We start from the raw sequence: 22,903 nt of genomic DNA on the forward strand, positions 1-22,903 counted from the left end.
GCTCACTAGCCTGTGTGTTCCCCATTGAAGCATTGCTGTGTTAATGGCTTGCAAATCCATAGTGTTCTTTGCCTTTTAAAAGAGAAAAATGGGGCAGGGTGTGATTCATCTTCCAGATATGTTGCACTAATGCTATGTTAACCAATTCCACAGACATGCACAAAAGCAGAAAGGGCAATAAGAAAACACAATCTGTTTTAATGTCCTAGCAGGCTATGCACAGCTGTGGGTAAAAATATTTTTGAAATTATTAAAAATCCTCTACAATTCTGAAATGTCAGGTTTTGAGTTCATTTCACTGAAGTATCCTAAAAGCACCCTATAAAATTGGTGAGTTCTGTCAGTAAAAAGCTGGTTTTACAGAAATACTAGTCATAGAAGAGCAAGGAAGTGTAAGTTGCTATAAGCACCTTTTATAGAATAAAATAGGAATAATTCCATTTCTGTTCACAGAAAGCAAAGCTTCCTAAAAATAAGTACAGCAACAAATGAAAGCCAAAAATATTTCAAAAAACAAAATTGAATTTATCCTTGTTGCAGGAAGAAGGATCACTAAAGGCAGTTGTATTTTTACTGCAGACCTGAATCTTGACACCGTGAGTAATTTTTTTGCAACTGAAGTCATCTTTCCTGAACTTAACACTTCTTATAAGATACCTACGTGTTGCTTCTGACAAGTAAAATCTGCATGGGAAAAAAAAAAAAAGCACTGAAGAAAAGCAAGTGCTCATACAATATTTGCTGATTAAAATTTTGATTAATGTTGCTTTTTCTGGATAGTAAATTTCCATGAAGTGAAATTCAAATTTGTGTGGAGATGAAAATTTCTAAAGCTAGTTGTAGATAAAAAAGAGAGAGTGCCACCTGCTGGGCTTGGAGCTGTGTTAAAGCTGCTTTTTTCATCATTTATATGAAGTGCAAGATACTGTTGTTCGGTATTTTTAGGAGCTGAACTTTGAAGAAATGCTTTTCTTGCTAAGAACTTCTGTAACTTAAACTCAATCTTATGAAACAATTTACATCCTCCTTGGTAAGTTTCACAAATATCATACTTCATTGAGTATGAAATCCTTCACTGCTTTTTATAAAGTTGTTATAAAGCCTTTATTTTCCCATGCTTTGTATGTAAACGGAAAAAGGTAGAGTTACAAATCGGAATAATATTGAGGAATCATTCATTATTAAAATAGTCATTATTTAGGTGTGGGGTTTTTTATTAAAAGAAGGGTAAATCAATGACAGGCCTGCTCCATAAAATCATCATGCATAAAATAATTTATAAGGCTCTGCTACCTCATACTGAAAGGGATAATTTGTATTAAATTCAGTTTGGCAAATTAGTTATTGTTGATTAGCTGTAATCTATGATAATGTTGCTAATATTGCTATAAAAATCAAAGGAAAACTTGCTAAAAAGCTCTAGCCAAGGAGTAGTTTTATTTGGTGTCAGTATGATTTAGTTTGTTGTTTTAGAAGTATGGAAGATAATGTTAAGAACAGAACAGCTGTTCTCTGTTCTCATAAAGAAAATAAATTCTTAATGAAAACCCAGCTCCTGAGTTTTTAAAATATACAGATATTTTTAATGTGAAAATGCAGACCAAGCCTTACAATACAATGACTTAATGGGTAATAAAACCGTGTTCTTAGATTGGGGGGGGAGGGGGGGGGGGGAGTCAGATCTTCACAAGTCAAGGGTCAGTTATTAGAATCCATGGTACTTTAATTCATGTATCCTTTTCACCAGGAATTTTGGGGGGTTTTAAGTGAAATATTCATATCACAATGAAGTGAAACTCATGGAATGGCAGGATCTCTTCCCAAGTTAAGCATCACTTGAAACATGATATTCTCTATTTAGAAAACCTTGTCAGACATAAATAAGATCTTTCTAAACCATTTTAAAATAGCAAAAGTGGGAAGAGGACTGGTTCTGTTATTATACAGATAAGCACTGGTTTTTGTCACTTAGGTCAAAGTTGAAAGCAAGGTTTTTGTTGTTCTTATTGTTTTTTGGTAACTCAAAGACAGGTAGGAAGCCAGGGTAGTTACACGGAATGGGAACGTCTGTAGCTATGTTATCAGTGTGCTGCATATTATGAAAAAAAAAGGGGGGGGGAGGGTCTTTCTAAATTTTACCTCTCTGGAATGGAATTTTTCTGCTGCTTGACTGAGCCTAATGTATATGCAAATATCCTTTCAAAGTTGATTAAAACAAGGAACGTCAACATATGCTTATCCAATAACCATGACCTCAAATAATTGCTATCCCCTCCCAATCCCTGCGTCACCAAGAGGATTGGCAGGATTTCTACACTGTTTTTTTCCTCTGTTTATTAAAGCCTATTTAGGCATTGTATTTTTCCTGTATTGGACTCTGCTTCATTGCCTAAAAAGTTTTCTTGCCTTAAATTATGTTTCATGTAAACCCATTTATGAGGCACTGTGCCTTTATCCTATAGAATCCTGTAAGTATTAGGAAGGCTTTCATTTCTTAATCAAAAAGATTTTCTTTCAGTTCTACTATTGTATTCTCATCTTCGATGCATTTTTCAAACAGTAGGGGAGGATGATAAGGAGAAACAACTTGCTACAAACAAAGCTAAATACCACCTTAATAGGCATAGGTGTCGTGGCTTGCTCGCTCCCCCCACCCAGTGGGATGGTGGAGAAAATCGAAAAAAAAACCTCGTGGGTTGAGATAAAGACAGTTTAATAGGACAGGAAGGAAGGAAAAACAATTATGATTATAACAATAATATGACAATAATAATACTAAAAGAATTAGACTATACAAAACAAGTGGTGCACAATGCAATTGCTCACCACTCGCTGACCAATGCCCAGTTAGTTCCTGAGCAGTGATGTGCCCCTCCCAGCCAACTCCCCCCAGTTTATATACTGGGCATGATGTCATATGGTATGGAATATCCCTTTGGCCAGTTTGGGTCAGCTGTCCTGGCTGTGTCCCCTCCCAACTTCCTTGTCCCCCTCCAGCCTTCTTGCTGGTTGGCCATGAGAAGCTGAAAAATCCTTGAATTAGTATAAACACTACTTAACAACAACTAAAACATCAGTGTGTTATCAACATTATTTTCCTGCTAAATCCAAAACACTGCGCTATACTAGCTACCAGGAAGAAAATTAACTCTATCCTAGCCGCAACCAGGACATAGGTGTAGGAAAAAATAATGAGTGGAAAAGGAGGAAAAAAAGTAACTATACCTGCTTAAGAAATCTGTCAGATGCATGGCTGTGCTTCGCTAACACATTTGGCAGAGCAGGGTTTGCATATTCAAATTGAGGATTGTATGTGAAATCTGACTTGAAGAATTTCATCTTCTCTTTTTCCACATTGGAAGGCTTGATTGCAGTCAGTAAACAGAGTTTTCGGCCAGAGATATCACCTTCTTTTCCATGGCTTTTTGAGGACTGGGATTGCTTTGGCTTTGTTAGATTAAAATGCCTCTTAGTTCTACTTCTGGGTCGTGATGGCAGTCCTATGCTGCTCCCTGCAACTGAAATACTGTTTGTAAACTTCATGCTGGTAGGCACTGGGCCAGTGACAATGATGGAGGGCTGTCTGTTTGTGCAGTACCATCCACTGCTGAGAAAGGGTAGCGGGACTTTGATTTTGCGGTGCTCATTGCTTCGCAAGGTGGCAGAACACTTTGTAGTTTTTTTGTGTTTTTTGTGGAGAGCTGATGACTGCTTTTGAGCGTGGTATCTTTTCTCCTCTTTGCTCTGCAGAAGGACATTGTAGCTACTGGTTCCTGTTGTGAAAATGTCCTTAAGGATCCCAGAAGGTGGGTGCTGGAGGCTGTTTTCATTATTAATGTTCAGCTTATGTTCTTCTGGACTCAGGACTGATTTCTTAGAAAGCTCTGTCTTAGGCCAGTGAAGTTTTTCTGCATTGAAGGGGGGGAAAAAAAAAAAGCTGAGGACAAATTTGATTGTTTCACACAGCAATACTAATCTTAAGGACTCAAAACTGCAACATGAATGAAACACAGAACTTAACTGCAGTCACATCAAGTTAATCTTGACTTGTAGACATATGGGAGAATTGTGTGGGTATATCACTTTTGAGCAATTAGACTGGGACTTGTAAGATCCAGCTAAACAAGTATTTTATGCTTGCATCTCCATGCACGACTGCACTGTTTGCAGCTAAGAACTAACTTGTTTAAAACAAGACTCTGTGCAGGACTTTACGAATGTTTACTGTTACATTAACAAATTTTTAGTTTTGAGCAAAATCTGATTGATCTTTATCATGCAAGGATGGCTTTCTGTACAGATAAAGAGTAACTTAAAAATTAGGAAACTGTATAGGAATATGTGAGCAGTATTTACAGTGAAGTCCCACAGGGATCTGTGCTGTGATATAAGCAGTCTGGTGTGGTCTCATCTGCAAAATCTGATTCACAGAATTTACTCTCAGAAAGGATGAGAACATTGGAATGGGCCAGCCACTGTGAACAATTTACAACACGATACAAATAGTAATATAAGTTTAAAAGACTTCAGTTTCACATATTCCTTCTTAATACAGACAGTAGGCTATATTTAAAGAGGAGAGACAAGAGACGTCAGCTAGTTACAAACACATCCCTGAGAATCCTTAAGACAACACTGTCATTTGATCCATTCAAAGTTGTTCTACAATAACAGCTGGCTTCTTTAAGAAAACACTTGAGAAGAAACATTGTAAACTAAACTGAATGCTAGAAGCGAATAAGGTTCCTTTAATGAATGAACCCTCCTTTCTTGCTCTGACCCCTGGCATAGCCTTCAGGGGAGACAGGTCCCTGGTGCAGAGCAGCTGCACAGGAAAGTCATTGAGGATTAAAAGTGTATTTAATATTTGTGCTGGCTTGTTAGAGAGAAGTGACCTCTCTTCACTGGTTCTAACCATCCCCTTCTCTCGACAACCAGTTCATCCTAGAACATTAGGTGAGGCAAAAGTAAGGGCACAAATAAATCCTGTCACAGAGAAATGCTTCCTACTTCTCCACCTAAAATGAAAGGATTCACAGAACAGGAGATATGGTCGGAGCTTGATCAAAGCCCGCAAAAGGGATTTGAGCTTCAGCCCACAGTTATACATAGCTGAGCTGTAATTACTTTACATACAGTAATTATACTCTGAATGGAACATTAGCAAGAGATCATTAAATGCCTCCAAGGGAAAAAAAAAATCGATAGTAGTTTAATTTCAGCTTTATTTTCACAGTAAAATTAGGTTTTGCTCCCAACATAAGCACCGTAACAACGCATTTCATGCTGTTGGACCTCTGTCAGTTCCATGTCAATCTATGTTCCTCGGTTCTCCTGAAGATGCTGTTCTAAAAAGCAAAAACACAGAGGTCCTATTTGCATGAACATAGGATGGGAAATCTGCAGCCTGGGTGTTTCCTCCACTGGAAAGTGAGAGATAGAAGCATTATATTATTCTCTTCCACTAAAGCATGTGGATCTTATGCAAGCTCAGTTTTATTTCACAGTAAGTTTGCAAATCCTCTTTCTATGCTTGGCGCAGGAACGCGCTCCCTAGCATTCCTGTTCAAATTCTGTCAGATCATTCTCATCACATATGTGACAACCTGCCTACATGGCTTATCTTGCTTTACCATGAGCTGTCGTGGTGAGAAACCACAGTTCCAATTACAAGCAAAACAACATCAAAACAACTACAATAAAATGAGACGCATTTTTTGGACAACAGAGTAGGATGACTACTCTCACATATTTCTTGGCAAGTGTTTGAGATTGACTTCAGGCCTGTACCAAGTATGACAGTACGAGAATCCTCACTTTTAAGAAGGGTGAATGAAAAGCAAGCTTTCCACAATGTCTGAACACAGAAATACTAAATTACTAAGCATGTGACTTTGCTTGTGTAGACAAAATTGAAGTTGGAAATTACACGGCTACTTCTTAAAATACAGACAAGATAATAATGTAATGCTAGCAGCGGTAACACTTCACCTTCTCTACTAATGAATTCTCAAAAGCCACAAAGAGCAGAGAAGCCTTAAATTGCTACTACACAGGGAATAAATTGAATTAATACCACACATGTATCTAAGAAGTGAGAAATAGAAAAAAGCAACAGAAACAGAATTCAAAGAAACAACTCAAAATGACCTTAAACCCCAACCCCCAGCCTCTTGTGTCGATCCAATACCAAAACCTTATGACAGTAAGCTTTCAGAGCTAAGTAGTACAGTTGGCCAGTAATAAATGCATTTATATCTACATAATTTCTGAACATCACAAGTCAGAATTCTCCTGCAAGCGTCACAAATGGTGGTCGAGTGTTGAACACATACTGGCAGGTTTCACATGCACATGGTTGATATCAAAAATAGTTGTCACCAACTCCGTAGTTACTTTATATGTGCAATCTCGTAGCTAAGTGATTTTTCAGCTGCCAAACTAAGTGTGGCTATCCTTAATTGTCTTCCAACTAAAGAAGATACTGTTTGATGCATATTTGTGCTGGAAACCTAGAATCAACAGATAATCCAGCAGATTTGAAAGATTATATTAGATAACACTGCAGTTTTCACAGAGTCATTAAACTGCCGTTCTAAATTTTTGGATTAGTCCGGTGAACATCATCATTTTACAAAATAAACTAGAAACTAATATTTGAGACAACATAAAAATCATATTGCAAAACACCAAATATTAAAGCTCTTTCTTCGGTATATTTGTTTAATCTGTATCAGTTATCATTTTAAACTCACATCTGTAAGTCAGACAGCATCAACCAAACTAAAAATACATGGTCTTCTAGGAAACTTGACTTATTAAACTATATCCAAGAGTTTCCAAGGACTAGCAATGCCTGGTGATTGAAACAGAGGTCTAGTATTCCGAATATAAAACCAATTCATCACATAGTCTGTGTTCTGAAAACGTGCTTCAGTGTTTCAAAAAGTACCGAGATATCATACTGCTATAAAGTAGCCAGTCAGAGAATGGATTATCAACCCACATAAATTACACAGATTGGCTAGCAGTGATTTCCAGCTTTTAAGCTCTGGATACCACAGGACAGATGTCAACAGATTACTTCTAAAACGTCTGAAAAAGGCAAATTGAAAATGACCATACTGTGGCATAACTCCATCCTGCATATCACGCTACATATCATACAGGTTTTATCTTTTGTATCTCGTCCACGTCTTACATGTGTTCTGAGAAGTACAGATTTGAATTTCCTGACTTTACATACTTCAGTTTTTGCAGCAGAAAACTGTCAAAGAACATATGCCCAAGCCTCCAGTTACCTTTGAGAACCTCCCTAAAAACGTGTCATTTATGTACAAAGATTCTCTTCATTGGTCTCACTTCCAAACACTCGAAGTCACAATGCCCCAAGTCCTTCAACAATTAAAAAAACCCACAACAAAACTAGCATTGTCTCTCCCAAAAAGATTTCCCATCATGTTTACTTCCATTTATTTATATTTTGTTCCTCTCTGCAACAACAGAGTAATAAAAACATAGGTCCTAGAGACACAGGTGAATTACTAAACAAAACAATCTGCCAGGTTTGGAGTGGAAGGTGATGATGTAGAAAGAAGCAAGAAGGAGGGGGGCAGAAGATCTGCCTGTCCCCATTTTGGCATCATTAGGGTACCAAAGGACAGAAACCCCTCCTGTTCAAGGGAAACTTTGTCTGTCTTGGGCCAGAGTAGAGCTCTGCCCCTCTTTGGAGCCGCCATGTTTGGTTTCTGCTACCCCATAAGGTGGGTTAGCAGGGCAGCCAGCCAGGCAGAGGCAACTCCCCCTGTGTGTCTAAAGGATCTTACACGAGAGCAGGTCGTGCCCTAGCCAAAATCCCATCGTTTTCAAGATATCTGCTGGAATTGGCAGTACTGGACTTACTCCATCCTGTAGATACAAACGTACTATGTGTCACAGGACAATACAAAATACCACAGGCTTGATTTTGCCAACAGGGGAGTTTTACCCCTGTGTAACTTCATTTATATACAGGTAGCTATTCCAGTGTCACAGCAGTACTGGAGAAGGGATGTACACCAAGACTGCTAACAGAGGATATGTGGGAACCACAAATCTCATTATAATTCTGCACTAATGAAATACTTTCCATGTCTAAGTTGCATCCCAGTCACTAGCTTTGAATCTTGTAGCATCGTAGACACTGCCTCATCTTGTCAGAGGTTATTTGTTAGGAAAAATGTTAGATTTTCTGTTATATTCAGGAGCCAGGTTATATTATTCGTTTCCATCCCTTAGAAATTGATGAATTGAGCTAATCTTTTATTATGTTAAAAATATCTGTGGTAAAATCCCAACGTAAGAATTTTTCCAGACTTTGGAGAGTGTTGTAGAAAAATCTTCCTCTAGGCTACTGCGTAGCTACTAACCAAGCAGCTTCTTAAATACCTGTTCCATAGGTGAAATGAGGTTAACGATAGATATTTGTGGGCACAGATCTCTCTCTGTCCAGCTAGCCTTGCTCTAAAAAAGTAGAGAGCCTCTGCGGTTTTCGAGCAGCTGTCACTCAGGTTATATATGCATAATGGACAAATCCTTTCCAAACTGCAGGTATGATTCTTAAGGTGCTTAGCAAAGATGTTCTCGGAGCAGTTCCTCCTGTCCTAGGAATGTAATGATCTGAGCCACTGCTTTTGGTTTTCAGTTCACCATTACGATGTTAGAATACGCTTGAATTTCTTTTTGTTCAAAATCAGAAACCACTTCCAATAGCTTGACTTGAATTTTCAAATTTATAGAAATGCAAATAAAGTATGCGATCTGTCCACAAGTAATAAGAAAATACTGAAGTTTGAAACTGAGAGATGAGAAGAAAGTATATGGATGTGACAAGATTCCTCCTTTGACACATTTTGCAAATTTACAATTACATTACAAAGAAATATATAATAAATATAATACATATAATGTTCCACTGCCTCTCAAATACTACAGGCTTATGTTTGTGGCGCAACAGAATCTGACTAGAATCCTGTGGTGTATTTCCTCACCACTATAAACACCTTTAAGGTTTACAAACACTCAAGCTTTGAACAGAAAGTGTCAGGCAACTTGAACTAGACAGCACTGGAAGCTCTGTCTATAATGACTGAAAATGGTTTAGCTGTAGAATTAGTCAGTGAGCTCCTGTAAAAAGACTGGCACTGAGCTATTTTCTATTTTCACAGCATGTTAGTTATTAACTAGAGCCTGTATGATGTTGGGAACTTTGACATTTAACCTAAGACTTTTTTTCCCCCCAAAATATCCACCTACTTACTTTCCTTCTGTAACAGCATTGTCTGTCATTCAACTTTAATTCTGAGCTCCAAAACCAAGGGCAAGTTTCAACTATGAGCCAACTTGTATGCCTGATTCATTAACTGCCAGTGTTTGTAAGTAACTCTGAAATATCCAGCATTTACAGGACTCACTGGCATGATTTTGGACTGTGCAGTTTGGTTTTTCTTCTTTAAAATTACAATGATATTTAAGATGTACTTTTTCTACCTTAAAAAAAAAAAAGTATGAACTGACTTGCAAGCAGTTTCTCGCATGCATGTTTCTACACTGAAATATGATATTATGTAACTGACTCCAAATTCAGGTTCTTCAAATTAAATTACATGAGCACAGTAATAATCAGTAAAAGTGAAGACTTGGCCCTAACGAAATCAAGTAACAAACTCCCCATTGATTTAATAGACTCAGGGTATAATCACAAAGCACTGATTTATAGACAGACCTGCACAGGATGAAACTCCCATCCAAGCAGATCTCTAGCTCACTCTACTGCAGCACAGGTGTGTTCACGAATATTTGATGGAGGGGTATGGACCCCAAATAACTATCTTTCCTTTTAAGAAATCTCAGTCGTTCGAGATTACAGTTGCTGTCGTATGTCTCTAGGGATGCTCCGTCTGATTCCATGAACTTTATTTCTACTCCCATTACCAGAAGTAACACCCTACTCATGCACAGATGGAACGGCATATAAATTACGCACAGGAAGAGTAGCTGTAAGAAATCTTAATTATGATTGTAACAGTATTGTATGAGGGGACACTAAGACATCTCCACCAGATCTCTTCTAGACAGATTTCCCCATGACAAAGTAACATTGGCTTGAGGCAGCTGAAGTAATGACACATGAAATGACATCAAATTTAAACAAGGAAAACATCAGAGTGAAAAATTTGTTTTGCAGCAGCAACTGTATTGTAGGTTTTCCTACATACCACATATACACAGCACTGAAGATAATAGTTCTGTGTGGTATCAAACACTTCTCCGTATTATCGTTATATAGTCATAACACAGGTTTTTATATACACATATTATAAAGATTTGTTAACTTCTCTGAAAACACGGCACAGAAGAGAGCCAAAGAGTGAAAGACACCACATATATTTAGTAATAGTTTTATTAGCATTCTTAGTTGCATCTTCCGTCCCTCGCTCCACTGAAAGGCTGGCAGGCGTCACCTCCACACTCCCCAGTGCCCCTGGGAAGGGACAGGGCCCGCAGGCAAACATACTCGCGTCCGTATTCACCGACGGGGCTCCTGCTTCGCCGTCTTTCCTCAAGACAGGCAGGTGCGAAGCACCTTCCCCTCGCCCCCGCGGAGCAGGTACGCTCACGGAACCCCCTCGGCGCCTCCTGGGGCCATTTTTTTCGGCGAGGGAGCAGCTGCCAGCACGCCGGCTGCCTCAGCGCCGCCCGCGGTCCGGGCGCTGGGGAGAGCGCCTGAGGGGCCGCGGGGAAAGCGGCCCCACCTCGCCCCTCCTCCTGCCGCCGCAAGCCCCTCGCCAAGCCGCTAACGCCCCAGCCGCCCCGGAGGAGAAGCCGGTGCCCGGTTCCGCCTCAGGCTGCCGCCCCGAGAGCGGCTGGGAGCCGGGGGCGGTACTCACCGGTGACACGGATGGACTCCAGCATGGTGCTCCGCCGGGCAGCGCCGCCGCTCTGCCCCGCTGGCTTCGCCCTGCGCGGCGGGCTCGGCCGGGGCGGGCGGCGGGCTCCCGCCTCCTGGGCGGGGAGGAGCGGTGAGCCCTGAGGGAAGGCGGGGAGGGAGGCAGCGAGCGGCGCCGGTCGCGGCGCGGGCTGTGCCGGCCTCGACGCCTCACCGAAGCCGGCCCGGCCCCGCCGCGGCCGAGGGAGCCCGGCTGGCCCCGGCCCGGCAGGCAGGAGCCGCGGGAGTGGAGCGCCCGCCCGGACCTGCAGACTACAAGTCCCGGCATGCCCTGCGCCGCCCGAGCGCTGGCGTGGCCAGGGCGGGGGGGCGAGCTGCATCCTGGGAGCTGTAGTGCAGGGGACAGGGCGGCGGCGGGGCGGCCCTGCCGGTGTCCTGGGGTGGCCGCCGGCGAGGCGGGCACCGAGCTGCGCCCAAAAACATCGCCGAAGGAGCCCGCTTTATCACACCGGCACGGCTTGGCGTGAGGTGCCAGCAACATCGGCGAGTTTTCAGCGTCATCCTTTGCAGGAGTCTAGCAGGCATAACTTGCACTGCGTCCAGCGACTGCGTTGCAGTACATAGATCATTATCAACTATCATCATCAACTATCATCATTGCTGTAATTGATAATAATTGGTAGGATTGATAATTATCTGCTGGGCCTAAGGCAGGCAGAGAAAGGACTGCATGGGACAAAGGTGCTCAGCAGGGTATGTGCCACCCTGGGAGAGCACGACAAGGAGCTGTTGTCTCTTGCTAAAGAGAATGCAGGAGTTGCATCAGAGCAACAGTTTGGGGCAATAACTGATTTTAGTAATCAAGAAGATTATCATACATTGATAAGTAATAAACAGAATTTAAGGCAGAAAATAGACTTTATATTGCACCCTTCTGTTGCTTTACTTGTTGTGCAATCTGTTGCTTTGCTTGTGAGACTTTTCACTCCTTGAAATGTAATCTGCACGTTTTAAAATGCCTATTGAACATCAAATAGGAACAAGTTATTCTACCTTAGCAATGCCAGTTGTGTAACCAACTAATGTAGGCATGGTGTAGGAAGATTTTGTACTCTTCATGCAGACTTAAGGGCATTACTAAAGTCAGATTACACAAGAATACTTTTTAGTGTGTTAATGCATTTACTTTTCTAAATGGTCAACACTTAACGGAAAAAGCAATTTAACTGAAAGTGACTTAACAGCACAATAGTGCTCAACATACATTATGTGAATGTAGTGATCTGCCAGGGAGTGGAGAGCTGGGAAGTTGTGCGCTACTTTGGTTGAATAGCTTAAATGTCTGCCACCTTCCCTCCCATCAGTAAATTCATACCTGCAATGCACTGTACACATAGATTCTCTCCATAATGTCATCCTATAAGGTATAAGATCTGGGTATATCATCGCATAGAAGGGATGGGAATTCCACCGATCACAGCTTGTTGATACTTCAAAGAACCTCTTTCTGTGTCCTACCTGGAAAAGTTTTACTGAACTTCATGAATCCTTCTTATAGACACTTGCATGTATGCAATCATATGACTGAGCAGATGCCGATCAGATAGTTCTGTCTGCTTTCATATCACTCTTCACAGGCAATAATTAAAAAAAAAAGGAGTTTAAAGCACATATTTTCATTTTATTTACTACTGCCTCACACACAGTCAAAGACAGGCACTCTTAAGACTAGCTATGAAAAGACTGAGGTGTCATTTTTCTCAGTCTGCTAATGAAGAGCTAGTGCTGAAACATACTTCTACCTAGCTGACAAATTTGATGTCCCTTTTAACTTGAATTCTTTGAGGAACAGAGAAGATATATGCTCTGTCAACATGTCTCAGTTTAACCTAAAATACCATCTAAAGTACTTTGCTAACAGTGTAGTATCTGGAACCCGCAGGCTTGTCTCCAAATCTGAAATTGCAGGAACTGAATTAACACTTTTAAATGTGGAGAGACAAAGCTATCCCTAATGGGTTAGAGTTTGCTTGTGATACATGGCAATTACAGAAAAAAAACCCCCAAAACAGTGAATCGGTTCAAGCACTGGAAATAATCAGCACAGCAGATGAAGAAACAATAGATGGCTGCTACCACGTAAAGTCAATGTACCATTTTACCATAACTCCCCAATGGTTTTGCTGTGTAGACCCTAAATTCTCCTCTTAGAGATGATACTTTATATATGCTTGGAAGCCATAGCAATGAAATCGGTAACTCCAGCTTTTGACGTGTATTTTACACATATATCCCCTCTCCTTGCTCCCTCCGGTGGATGCCTTCTCTCCATGTTTCTCATCTCCTGCCTACTTCTCCCTGGTGTCTGGGGGTCCTTTTTCACCGAGCGCTTGGGCATTCAGTCACCCTTGAATCTGCTGCCTCCATCTTATTTTTCCTTTTCCCGCTAGCCTCTTTCCTTTGCAGGGTGGCTTGAAGGTTTTGTTAGGTCACGCTAGCTCCTGGCTCTAGCAGGAGGATGCCAAAGGCAGTAGCAGAAGGCACAGAGGAGGGATGCTAAAAGGCCACCTGCCCCTGTTTTCTGCTTTGGCTCTGAGCAAGCTTTGTCACGTTTGTCGATTAAAAGCATAACGTGGAAAGCTCAGTCAAGAAAAACATTACTAAGTATCTCAATATGACAAGAATGCTATATATATATTTAATGTACCTCTAGCAGTTCTGACCTCAAAGGCGTCTTAGCTTGCAAGTCTGTCCGGATGGACAGTGGGAAAAAGATGAGCTACTCTGTCATGAAAAAATTCCTGGAGGCTATCAGTGCAGCTGGCACGGATCACGTTGTAGCGAGGTGAGGGGACATGGGGACAAATGGCAAGGTTTAGATGAGCCACACTGTGGAATACAGCTTAAATAATACAGTTCCACAATACAAATAGATCTGTATCTTGGTATCACGCATCCATTGTTAGGAGACAGAATTAAAGCTGACATGGATCTCGCATTTCTCTACTTCCAGAGATAATTTCAGGTTTACCTGGTCATGCCTTCAGAGATAATTTCATATTCACCTGGTCAAAAATACTGCAATGTCTTGCATGCAGGAGAGTATCTTTATAGGAATATTAGCATGAATAAACTCTGCAACATGTACAGTCTAGAAGAGCAGTGATACATTTTATTGATCTCTACATCTGTCACAAGCTAACACTGCAAAATTCAAACACACACACATGCATATATAAATATATATGTGTGTATGTGCATTTGGATTTTAAATATGCATATACATATATATACACACATTTGTTTTAATGTCGGTTTTATTTGGTTCCTCCCCCATATTCACACCAACATCTTTCTTCCGCTTCTCTGTGCTGACAAGAAAGAATCCCTAAGGAACTAGGAAAGCTGAGAACTAGAGTCCTTAACTAACTCTGCATAATTTGGCACAGCTTCAGGGCCGTCAGACTGGCAAGGTTACCCTCCCCTCCCTGACTTAATGACTCTTAGCTGGCTGAATATCTTCTAACCAAACAATTTCATTGACCAAGTGACTCCAACTGACCATCCTTCCAGACGTATTCTTTCTAGAAACTCCTTCTGAAATGTCTAACATTGCTGTCCAATTCCAGCTGGGTCCCACATTTCTAGTACAGAGCAAAGGCAGCACATGCTTGTGGGAGCTGCTTACTCAGTCTTATTCAATGGGACTGCTATTTTAAGATGCCTTGAAGAGCGCAACTTGATACAGCTCCAGTATTCAGATTGATTTATCCACTGAATTTGTTCCCGCTTTATGCTAAGGAGGCTCAATACCGTAAACCCAGCCCAACAAGGGGAAATAAAATGCAGGCAAACCTTGCAGTAAAGTTCAGAGAAGTGAAAGCAATGTAAGATCCTTGTGATGTGAACCTACAAATGTTGCCGACTGTTGTCCATTATCATATGGGGAAAAAAATCACAGATGTTTATTGTACGCTCACAAATGCACTTACACCTACTAAGAAAAAAGAAGCTGCTTTCCTATGGCAGAGAACTGGGTTATATAAATACATTAGTTCACAGTAAAGCACGCACCTGCTTGCAAGTATGGACTGATGGACCAATACACCCCTCTTGACCTTTCCTCCTCTAACCATCTGCCCACTTCTGCAGCAATGCCTTGTCACTACAGGGGTCCTTCTGAGAAAGGCAGGATGTTGCCCTCGGCAGTGGCAGGCAGGACTGGCAGGCAGGACTGGCAGGCAGCCCAAGAGCAGGCTGCCTGCTGAACCGCAAACACCTGCAGATGAGTCACAGATACCTTGCTGTGGCAACACAAATACCAGGTCAGGCACCACAGGGCTAACGACAATCTGACCCCAAACAATGAGAATTTTTTAAATGTTCGTACTTTGTCTTTGGGCCTTTTGAAGTCTGCCAACTCTTTTGTGGTGCTGGGATAATTTCAGTTGAAAAGCAAATGTTTTCATAGTAATGCATCACCCTTTTTGGCTGATCAGGTGGGGACTTCACTTGGTTCTTAACCAATCTGAGAAAAGCACAAAGTTCCTCTCCCTATTGCCATTCATTTCCTTATCCCTTCCTCTTCCACACTGCCTGCCTGATCCCGTTTTTTGCGGGTCCAGGCTGTACAACAGACTTAGAAAATGAAAAGGGGATATCCAAGAAACACTAAACACCATCTTAGCAGCTTTTTACAAGATGCAACTTGTGCAGTAATAGGTATGACTACCTGGTGCTTTGGAGAAAGAGGCCTCACCTGCATGCTGGGGCGAGCGCCCTCCTAGAGCTGGAGCGCCAGTGCTGGGAGCAGGGGACCCTTCACAGTTGACCTCAGTGGGCAAAGACCCAGCAGCTGGGGAAAGAGCAATGATCTACTTCTTCATCAAAGCATTTCATTTCGTGGGACGGCGAGATCCTCTCACTTAGGACAGGATCTGTAGAGCAGAAGGGGCTTTGCCTGGCCTGGAGAAGGTGGTATTCTGGTAAGTCCCATTTTCAAGGAGAAGCACTGGACTCAATGAGGGGCAGAACCCAAGGTGTACGCCCGCTCTCTTTTTCCAGTTTCCAAGTACATTCCTGGCACTGCTACCTAGCTTTACCTTGCAGGTTCCTGCATAGTTTGTGGGGTTAGATGGGACTATAAAACAGCTGGGACTATTTTATTTACTCCATGGTGAATAATCCCTTTCAAGTGGTTACAGTGACAAACTCAGCTGATGGACATAGTGTTCAAGCTTGGGAGAAGCATAAGCCAAGACAGAGTTCTTTTCAGACTTTATTCTCCTCTACCTCATGTCTGGTTTTGGAGATTCCCTGGGTACCACTTTATCATGGCGTTACTAGAGTCCCAGCATTGGAGCTCCAGGGTCTCTGAGTCAGGGACAGTGCAGGGCACACACCATCTCGCCTTCTTACAGATCCACTGAGTTCAAAAGAGATTTTTGGATTAGACATATAAGAAGACAAGCTGCCCATACCAAGCCACTTGCAAACCGTTGTCAGGGAGCAGCAGCTCTCTTCATGGCCCAAGACCTCCACCATCTCCATGTGGGCTCTGACTCCAGGCAGCCAAAGCCCCTGGAGATGTGGAGAGATGTGTTCAGGGCTCTGACAATCCTCACCACCACTGGAAGGATGAGGGAAGAATTATTTAAAATAACCTCTTGGCCATTTCCATTCCCTTTGCCTTCTTTCATGCGTTATTGCAAGGTGACGCAACCCTCCATCGTATCACACCCAGACATTCAGTGACACTGTATTTGTACTATAGACTGCTACTTTATGTTTTACTCCATCAGATGTTTCTGTCCCTCTCATTAACAACGGGCCATCATCTTATTTTCACGTTCCTTTAGTTAAGCTATTTTTCATGTCATAATAGTTTTTTAAGCAAAAGCAGACTGAAATATTAGGGACATTTACTCGTCTCTAACACTGCCTCAGTGTAATTATATATGTAGTTTCTACTGAAGCTGAGATGACTGTATTACCAGTGCTCCTCATGGATATGTGCATGGAAAATATCATCACCGTTACATTTTAATTGTGTTTGTTCAAATTTCAGTAGAATTTCTCCCTGTAAAACCAGCTTCTTCTTATTTCAGATGTGTATTTTTTTCCAAATATTGAAATAGAGATTTCCAAAGCAAAACACTAAGCAGCCTAAAATCCTGTCTAAGTAGCACCCTCTAGTGTCAACATGCTGCTATTGCAGAAAAGATTTCATGTTACTGGATGGATTTTTTTGAGAGGAATGACATGGAAAGTAAAGAGAAAAAAAATATCATGAACTCATGTAAAACCCATTTCATATCCTTAGGTCTTTCCTTGTTTAGCAAAACATATAGGCTATGCTTAACTTCGAGCACCTACTTTAGTTTTAAAAACTTTAAGGTAATTTTGTAGGTAACATGCTTGGCCTTCCTTATGCATCATTTATGATTTATGTGTCCCCTATAGTTTCATTTATTTATTTAAAATATGAGAATAAGATGGCAAGAATGAGGTCAGAAAATTATCACCTGTTGAGCTTACAGCATACTGAGTCTTCAAAAAAAAGGAACTACAGCTGATAGAACACTTTTTTTGGTGAAAAATGTTTTTTCAACAAGAATCTCCTAATTTTTCCATCTTTCAGAAAATTATTTCAAGAATATAAAATGTGATACAATTTGGCTGGTGAAATTGCTGACGTGATTATGCGATTGCTCCGTTTGCATTATGCTGCAGAGTTGCAAGCAAGTCTCAGGTACTGTTAATTAACATCATAGTCTAAATTAACATAATGGCACTTAAATACTCAGAGGCCCTTTGCTTCATTTCAGAATTTTTATGTCAGCAAATGGTACAGCTGCTCCATGTGGATAAAGAAAGAAAAGTGGGTATTTTATAACTGAGACAAAAAAAAAGGAAGTCTAATTCCCCTTCTCTTGTGTAAATCAGTCAGGAGACCTAAATGAAAGGTCCTGAGAAACTGTCCGTGATTTAGTGATACAAATGCAATATTATACTAAGAAAACTGTGAACACAATAAATCTTTTCAGAATGCACGACAGGCAAATGTTTCTTAACTCCCACAGCTTTGTAAAAATGCAGAGTTCAACCACCCAGAGATTTTTTCTGAAACTGAGTCCACTTCACAACTGTCTCTTGTTGTTAATGAAATATGAGTTTTGTCTCATTCCTTGTTTCACTATTTTTCCATTTTAATATATTTTCTCTTCTGTCTTTTTCTCCTGTTTTCTTTGTTATCCTCCCTTGTTATTTGCCATTCCCCACTCTTCTCTTTTTTTTTTAATTCTTTCTCCCCATAATGTTTTTGCTTTTCCCTCCAGCTTCGATTTCTGTGTGATTTTCCCTCAGTTGCTCCTCATATGAGATGGTGCATTTCAGCTCTGACAACAGTTAACACTAATCCATCCATGTCATCATACGGTAATTTAGTGTAGAATATAAATGACGGTGTGCTTTTCCAACCTTTAATATAAATGGCGTCTTCAGCGAGCCAGCATTTTCTTGAGAACCTCCCATATTTTGCAAATGACAAGTGAGGGAACAAATAACATTCACACTGTTTGAAATTCATTCTGTACATTCTGAAAATGTAGCATATTACCCCCAGCAAATGTCCAGTTTAAAGGATTTTCCCCCCAACTACACTTACCAAGGCAGAGTAATAAATGAAGCCTTTTGGTACAATAAAGCACAGTGCCAGCTGAAAGTTAGACTGTAATGGCTATGGGGTCTCACATTCTTTTAGTCTGGTTGAGCTGGTTATCAATTTCCTACTTGGGCTACTAGAAGAGAGACTTGTGCTCTGAGCACTGCTAATTTAAATCCAGGTCACGCATTGGGTTACTTACTCATGAAACCTGTCTTATTCCTGACATAAATATATTGCTTTACTGGATAATGTCAGCCTAAGTTGCCTCTGTGATTATCACAGGAGTTGACAAAAGCAGTATAATCACCTTTGGCTTGCCACAGAGAACAGGTCCTAAATGCTGCTCATCAAAATGTTTCTGATTATGTAATATTTGCAATAGAAAATACAGATTAATCCAAACTGCTGTGTTTTGCCATACTATGGACCAGCCCTTCTATTCATTGTTTGGGGGTGAAATTGCCTTTTCCCAGGCCAAGTCTCCGGCATGCTAGGATATTCAAGAGGATCTGAGGGCACAATTTGGTCTTCATTTCAGAATCACTGAGGAAAGGATGGATATTATATTCTTGCTGCTCTTCTGTAGAGCAGGATTCCCTTATACAGGGGTCCTGGTGTGGGGCTTGTGAAGAGGGGAATTTCTTACAGCCTGGCTTCATCTTAGGCACGAAGACACGGAGAGTCAGACCTGCACCATACGTCCTCCAGGATCCACTGGAGGCAAAAAGATGGTGGGCTAGGGGAAAGGGATGTCCATGTTGGTGGCACAGTCCTCAACAAGCTCTGCAAGGGCTGTCTCCTTGCCTCTTCCCCAAGGTTAAATCCTTTGTCTGAATTGCTGGGAAGAATTAATTCTAATGGGACTATTGTCCAGAAATAATGATGCACAACACTCTGTACTAGACTACACATTTGCTTCTCCCCTCTATGGCATCCTATGCAATCATACTACCAGTGTGAAATGAGTATCAGAATCTTCACAGCTCTCCAACTGATTAGCGGAAGAGTGAATTTTCTGGTAAAAAATGCCTTTTGAAGGTAAATCTAAACTACAAGGAATACTACAATGTACTGTATTATAATGCACTGTATTACCATGCAATAGATTGAATCTGCTTGCAAGGGCAAGATAGGTGAGCATCAACTTTCACTTTGAATTATTTAACTGTGAATAAAAGGAAATTACAAGTTGGAAAGTAGTATTTTTCTCTAAATGACAGGATTACTGAGATTTTTCTGTGAATCAAAGGAAGCATCTTGCTCATCTTTCCTTTGGAATCAGAGTTGTGAACTCAATTTCTCAGCACAAAGAAAGTTTTAGGAAATACTCTCTGAGGATTACAGAATGGAGCTATACAGTGAACTACGCTGGGATCAGCATTTTTGCCTTCAATATTTTACATTTATGATTGTATCGGTATTGTAAGGAAGCCAGAGCCACAAAAACTTTGTCTAGTGCTCTTCTTATTAGTTAAAAAGTGCTCCATTCTTATTAAAGTGCTAAAGCAAACTTCTATAACCTGAAAATGAAAATACAACCCTGAAAACAGTCAATATGCTTTAAAAATTTTTGAAGGAAAACTTGGGAAAGCAAAAATGTTTTTCTTGCCATGCTAAAAGAAAAATGACTGGCTTCCGTGCCCATGCTCTCAATTCCCATGAAAACTGCAAGCCAGCAAAAACTGTTCCCCAAGTGCTTTGTATTGTGTTATTTATTGTTACAGAAGGGATTACTTTTCATTAGCTTACCCCTGGCAAGAAGAAATCTTAAACCATATCACATGGGGCGAGGAGACAGCGAAGGGTGTGATTCATAATTTTTTAATGCAAAAGGCTGGCATAAAATATAATGCTGTTCAGCGGGCAGAGCTGGCTCATTGTTCTGCTGGTTTCAACATGGCATTCCTTTTTTTCCTTCTCTTTTTCTTTATGCCTTCAGATTGTGAAACATCAGTTGATTTTTTCCATAAGTTGCAAATAGTTTTATTTATTTATTAAGAAAAAAATAACCCTGACTGGAAATTCCATTGCTACGGGCCGTACCCCCCACCATTACGCAGACAACAGATCTCGTAGCCATTTTATAGCACCATTCCTGAAAAAGACTGACTTTCTTTGGCTCTTTGGAGCGACAAAAGGATGTATTGGGTTTGCGTGGCAAGGTTTTGGTAGTGGGGGGGCTACAGGGGTGGCTTCTGTGAGAAGCTGCTAGAAGCTTCCCCTATGTCCGGTAGAGCCAATGCCAGCGGGTTCCAAGACGGACCCGCCGATGGCCAAGGCCCAGCCCATCAGCAACAGTGATAGCGCCTCTGGGATAACATAGTTAAGAAAGGGGAAAAGTCACTGCGCAGCAGCAATTACAGCCGGAGAGAGGAGTGAGAAGATGTGAGAGGAACAACTCCGCAGACACCAAGGTCAGTGAAGAAGGAGGGGGAGGAGGTGCTCCAGGCGCCGGAGCAGAGGCAAAGATTCCCCTGCAGCCCATGGTGAAGACCATGGTGAGGCAGGCTGTCCCCCTGTAGCCCATGGAGGTTAACGGTGGAGCAGATATCCACCTGCAGCCCGTGGAGGACCCCACGCCGGAGCAGGTGGATGCCCGAAGGAGGCTGTGACCCCGTGGGAAGTCCGCGCTGGAGCAGGGGAAGAGTGTGAGGAGTCCTCCCCCTGAGGAGGAAGGAGCAGCAGAGACAATGTGTGATGAACTGACCGCAACCCCCATTCCCCATTCCCGGCCCCCTGCGCCGCTGCGGGGGGAGGAGGTAGAGAAAACCAGGAGTAAAGTTAAGCCCAGGAAGAAGGGAGGGGTGGGGGGAAGGTATTCTTAAGATTTGGTTTTATTTCTCATTATCCCACTCTGATTTGATTGGTAATAAATTATTTTTTTTCCCCCAAGTCGAGTCTGTTTTGCCAATGACTGTAATTGCTGAGTGATCTCCCCGTCCTTATCTTGACCCATGAGCCTTTCATTATATTTTCTCTCCCCTGTCCAGCTGAGGAGGGGAGTGACAGAGCAGCTTTGGTGGGCACCTGGCATCCAGCCAGGGTCAACCCACCACAAAGGATAAGATATATTTACTGTCCACTGCTCTTCTGGAAGACAGATGTAACCCCTTGAGAAGATGAGAAACCAAATATGCTATTTATTTCTAGCAGGGCCCCATTGAGTCTGAATCAAAATGATGAAGAAATTATTGGTAGAGACCAAAAGGAAAGGACATTTGTCACATGCACGTTGCATTGTCATTTTAAGCAGTTATACACTCCTAGGAATCTCAATTTCATTTTTCAGAATATACTTTATAGAAATATTTTTTACAAGAAACTTATTTTACAGAATAAAGCATGACTATTTCCCTCTTTTTTAATATTAAATAGCAGATGAGATTATTAAGTAGACTAACAGTGCTGCTAACACTATTTTGGTTGGCCCCCAGGCTGAGCATCATGCGCTGTGCCGTATCATTTGAAAGATGACAGCAATGCATGGAGTCACATTTGGAAATGCACCAACAACAGCTGGAGCTGCACTGTATAAATCTCATAGATCCACGCATAAATCAGAAAGCATGTTTAAATTGCAATAATTCGGTTATATTTAAAGGGCTCAAATTGTGCATGACTTTTCTTCCTTTGGGATGGCAGGAGAAAAAAAAGACTTAATGATAATTCTCTCTTTTTATTTTCTGCCGATGACTTTGAGCTCCGTATTGGCTATTTTGTCTTCTGGTATTTGCCTGCATTGATTCTCTTCTGCTCCATTAAAGAAATGTTTCTGTTATTTCCCAGTGATAGCTATACCTAGTTTTGAAGGAAATAAAGCCTGTCCTTTCTTATCACTGTAGAGGCTGGTTCATACATTATGAATGAGTGATGAGTCTCATCTGTTAAGTCCCAATTTTCAGCCTGGTGTCTGAGCAAGTTCTGACGCTGGACCTCAGGCTGCTCCAGCCCACGTTCATCTGAGAACAGTGCAGGGACATTTGTTGGCCAGGGTGTCCAATCTTGAAGATTTCTTCAGAAAAGGATTATTTGATATTGTATTTTTAGATTCTGCTGCACGCTGATGCCATGCTGTTTGCAAATAAGGCATTGGGAAGATTTTCTAATGAGGGACAATTAGAAGAGTTTGTTTAGCAAGGCGAAGTAAAGGTTGGAAGAAGAAATGACTGCTGCCTATAAATAATCCAAGAGGCAAGAAGCACAGCACTAGGGAAGAAGGGCATTCATGCAAGGTAGTGAACACTTTGCATATGAGCGAAAAGGTATAAAGGGGTGCCAATATGTATGGATAGACTGGGAATTCGATGAGG

The 22,903-nt window shown here is 41.4% G+C and overlaps 1 protein-coding gene across 2 annotated transcripts in view; it reads right to left on the bottom strand.

Moving 5' to 3' along the window:
- MATCAP2 (microtubule associated tyrosine carboxypeptidase 2) overlaps window positions 1-10,978 on the bottom strand; it is a 31,654-nt gene extending 20,676 nt beyond the window's left edge. For both annotated transcript variants that reach the window (XM_050891345.1, XM_050891344.1), the window contains exons 1-2: window positions 10,929-10,978; window positions 3,226-3,908 (exon numbers count right to left, since the gene is read on the bottom strand). In XM_050891345.1, coding sequence (XP_050747302.1) covers window positions 3,226-3,908; window positions 10,929-10,953 — 708 coding nt within the window. In that variant the 5' untranslated portion in view covers window positions 10,954-10,978. The remainder of the gene's footprint in view (window positions 1-3,225; window positions 3,909-10,928) is intronic.
- Between the last annotated feature and the right edge of the window lie 11,925 nt (window positions 10,979-22,903).

This window comes from Gymnogyps californianus, chromosome 2 (genome assembly GCF_018139145.2).
Source record: "Gymnogyps californianus isolate 813 chromosome 2, ASM1813914v2, whole genome shotgun sequence".
In the NCBI taxonomy this organism is placed as follows: Eukaryota; Metazoa; Chordata; class Aves; order Accipitriformes; family Cathartidae; genus Gymnogyps; species Gymnogyps californianus.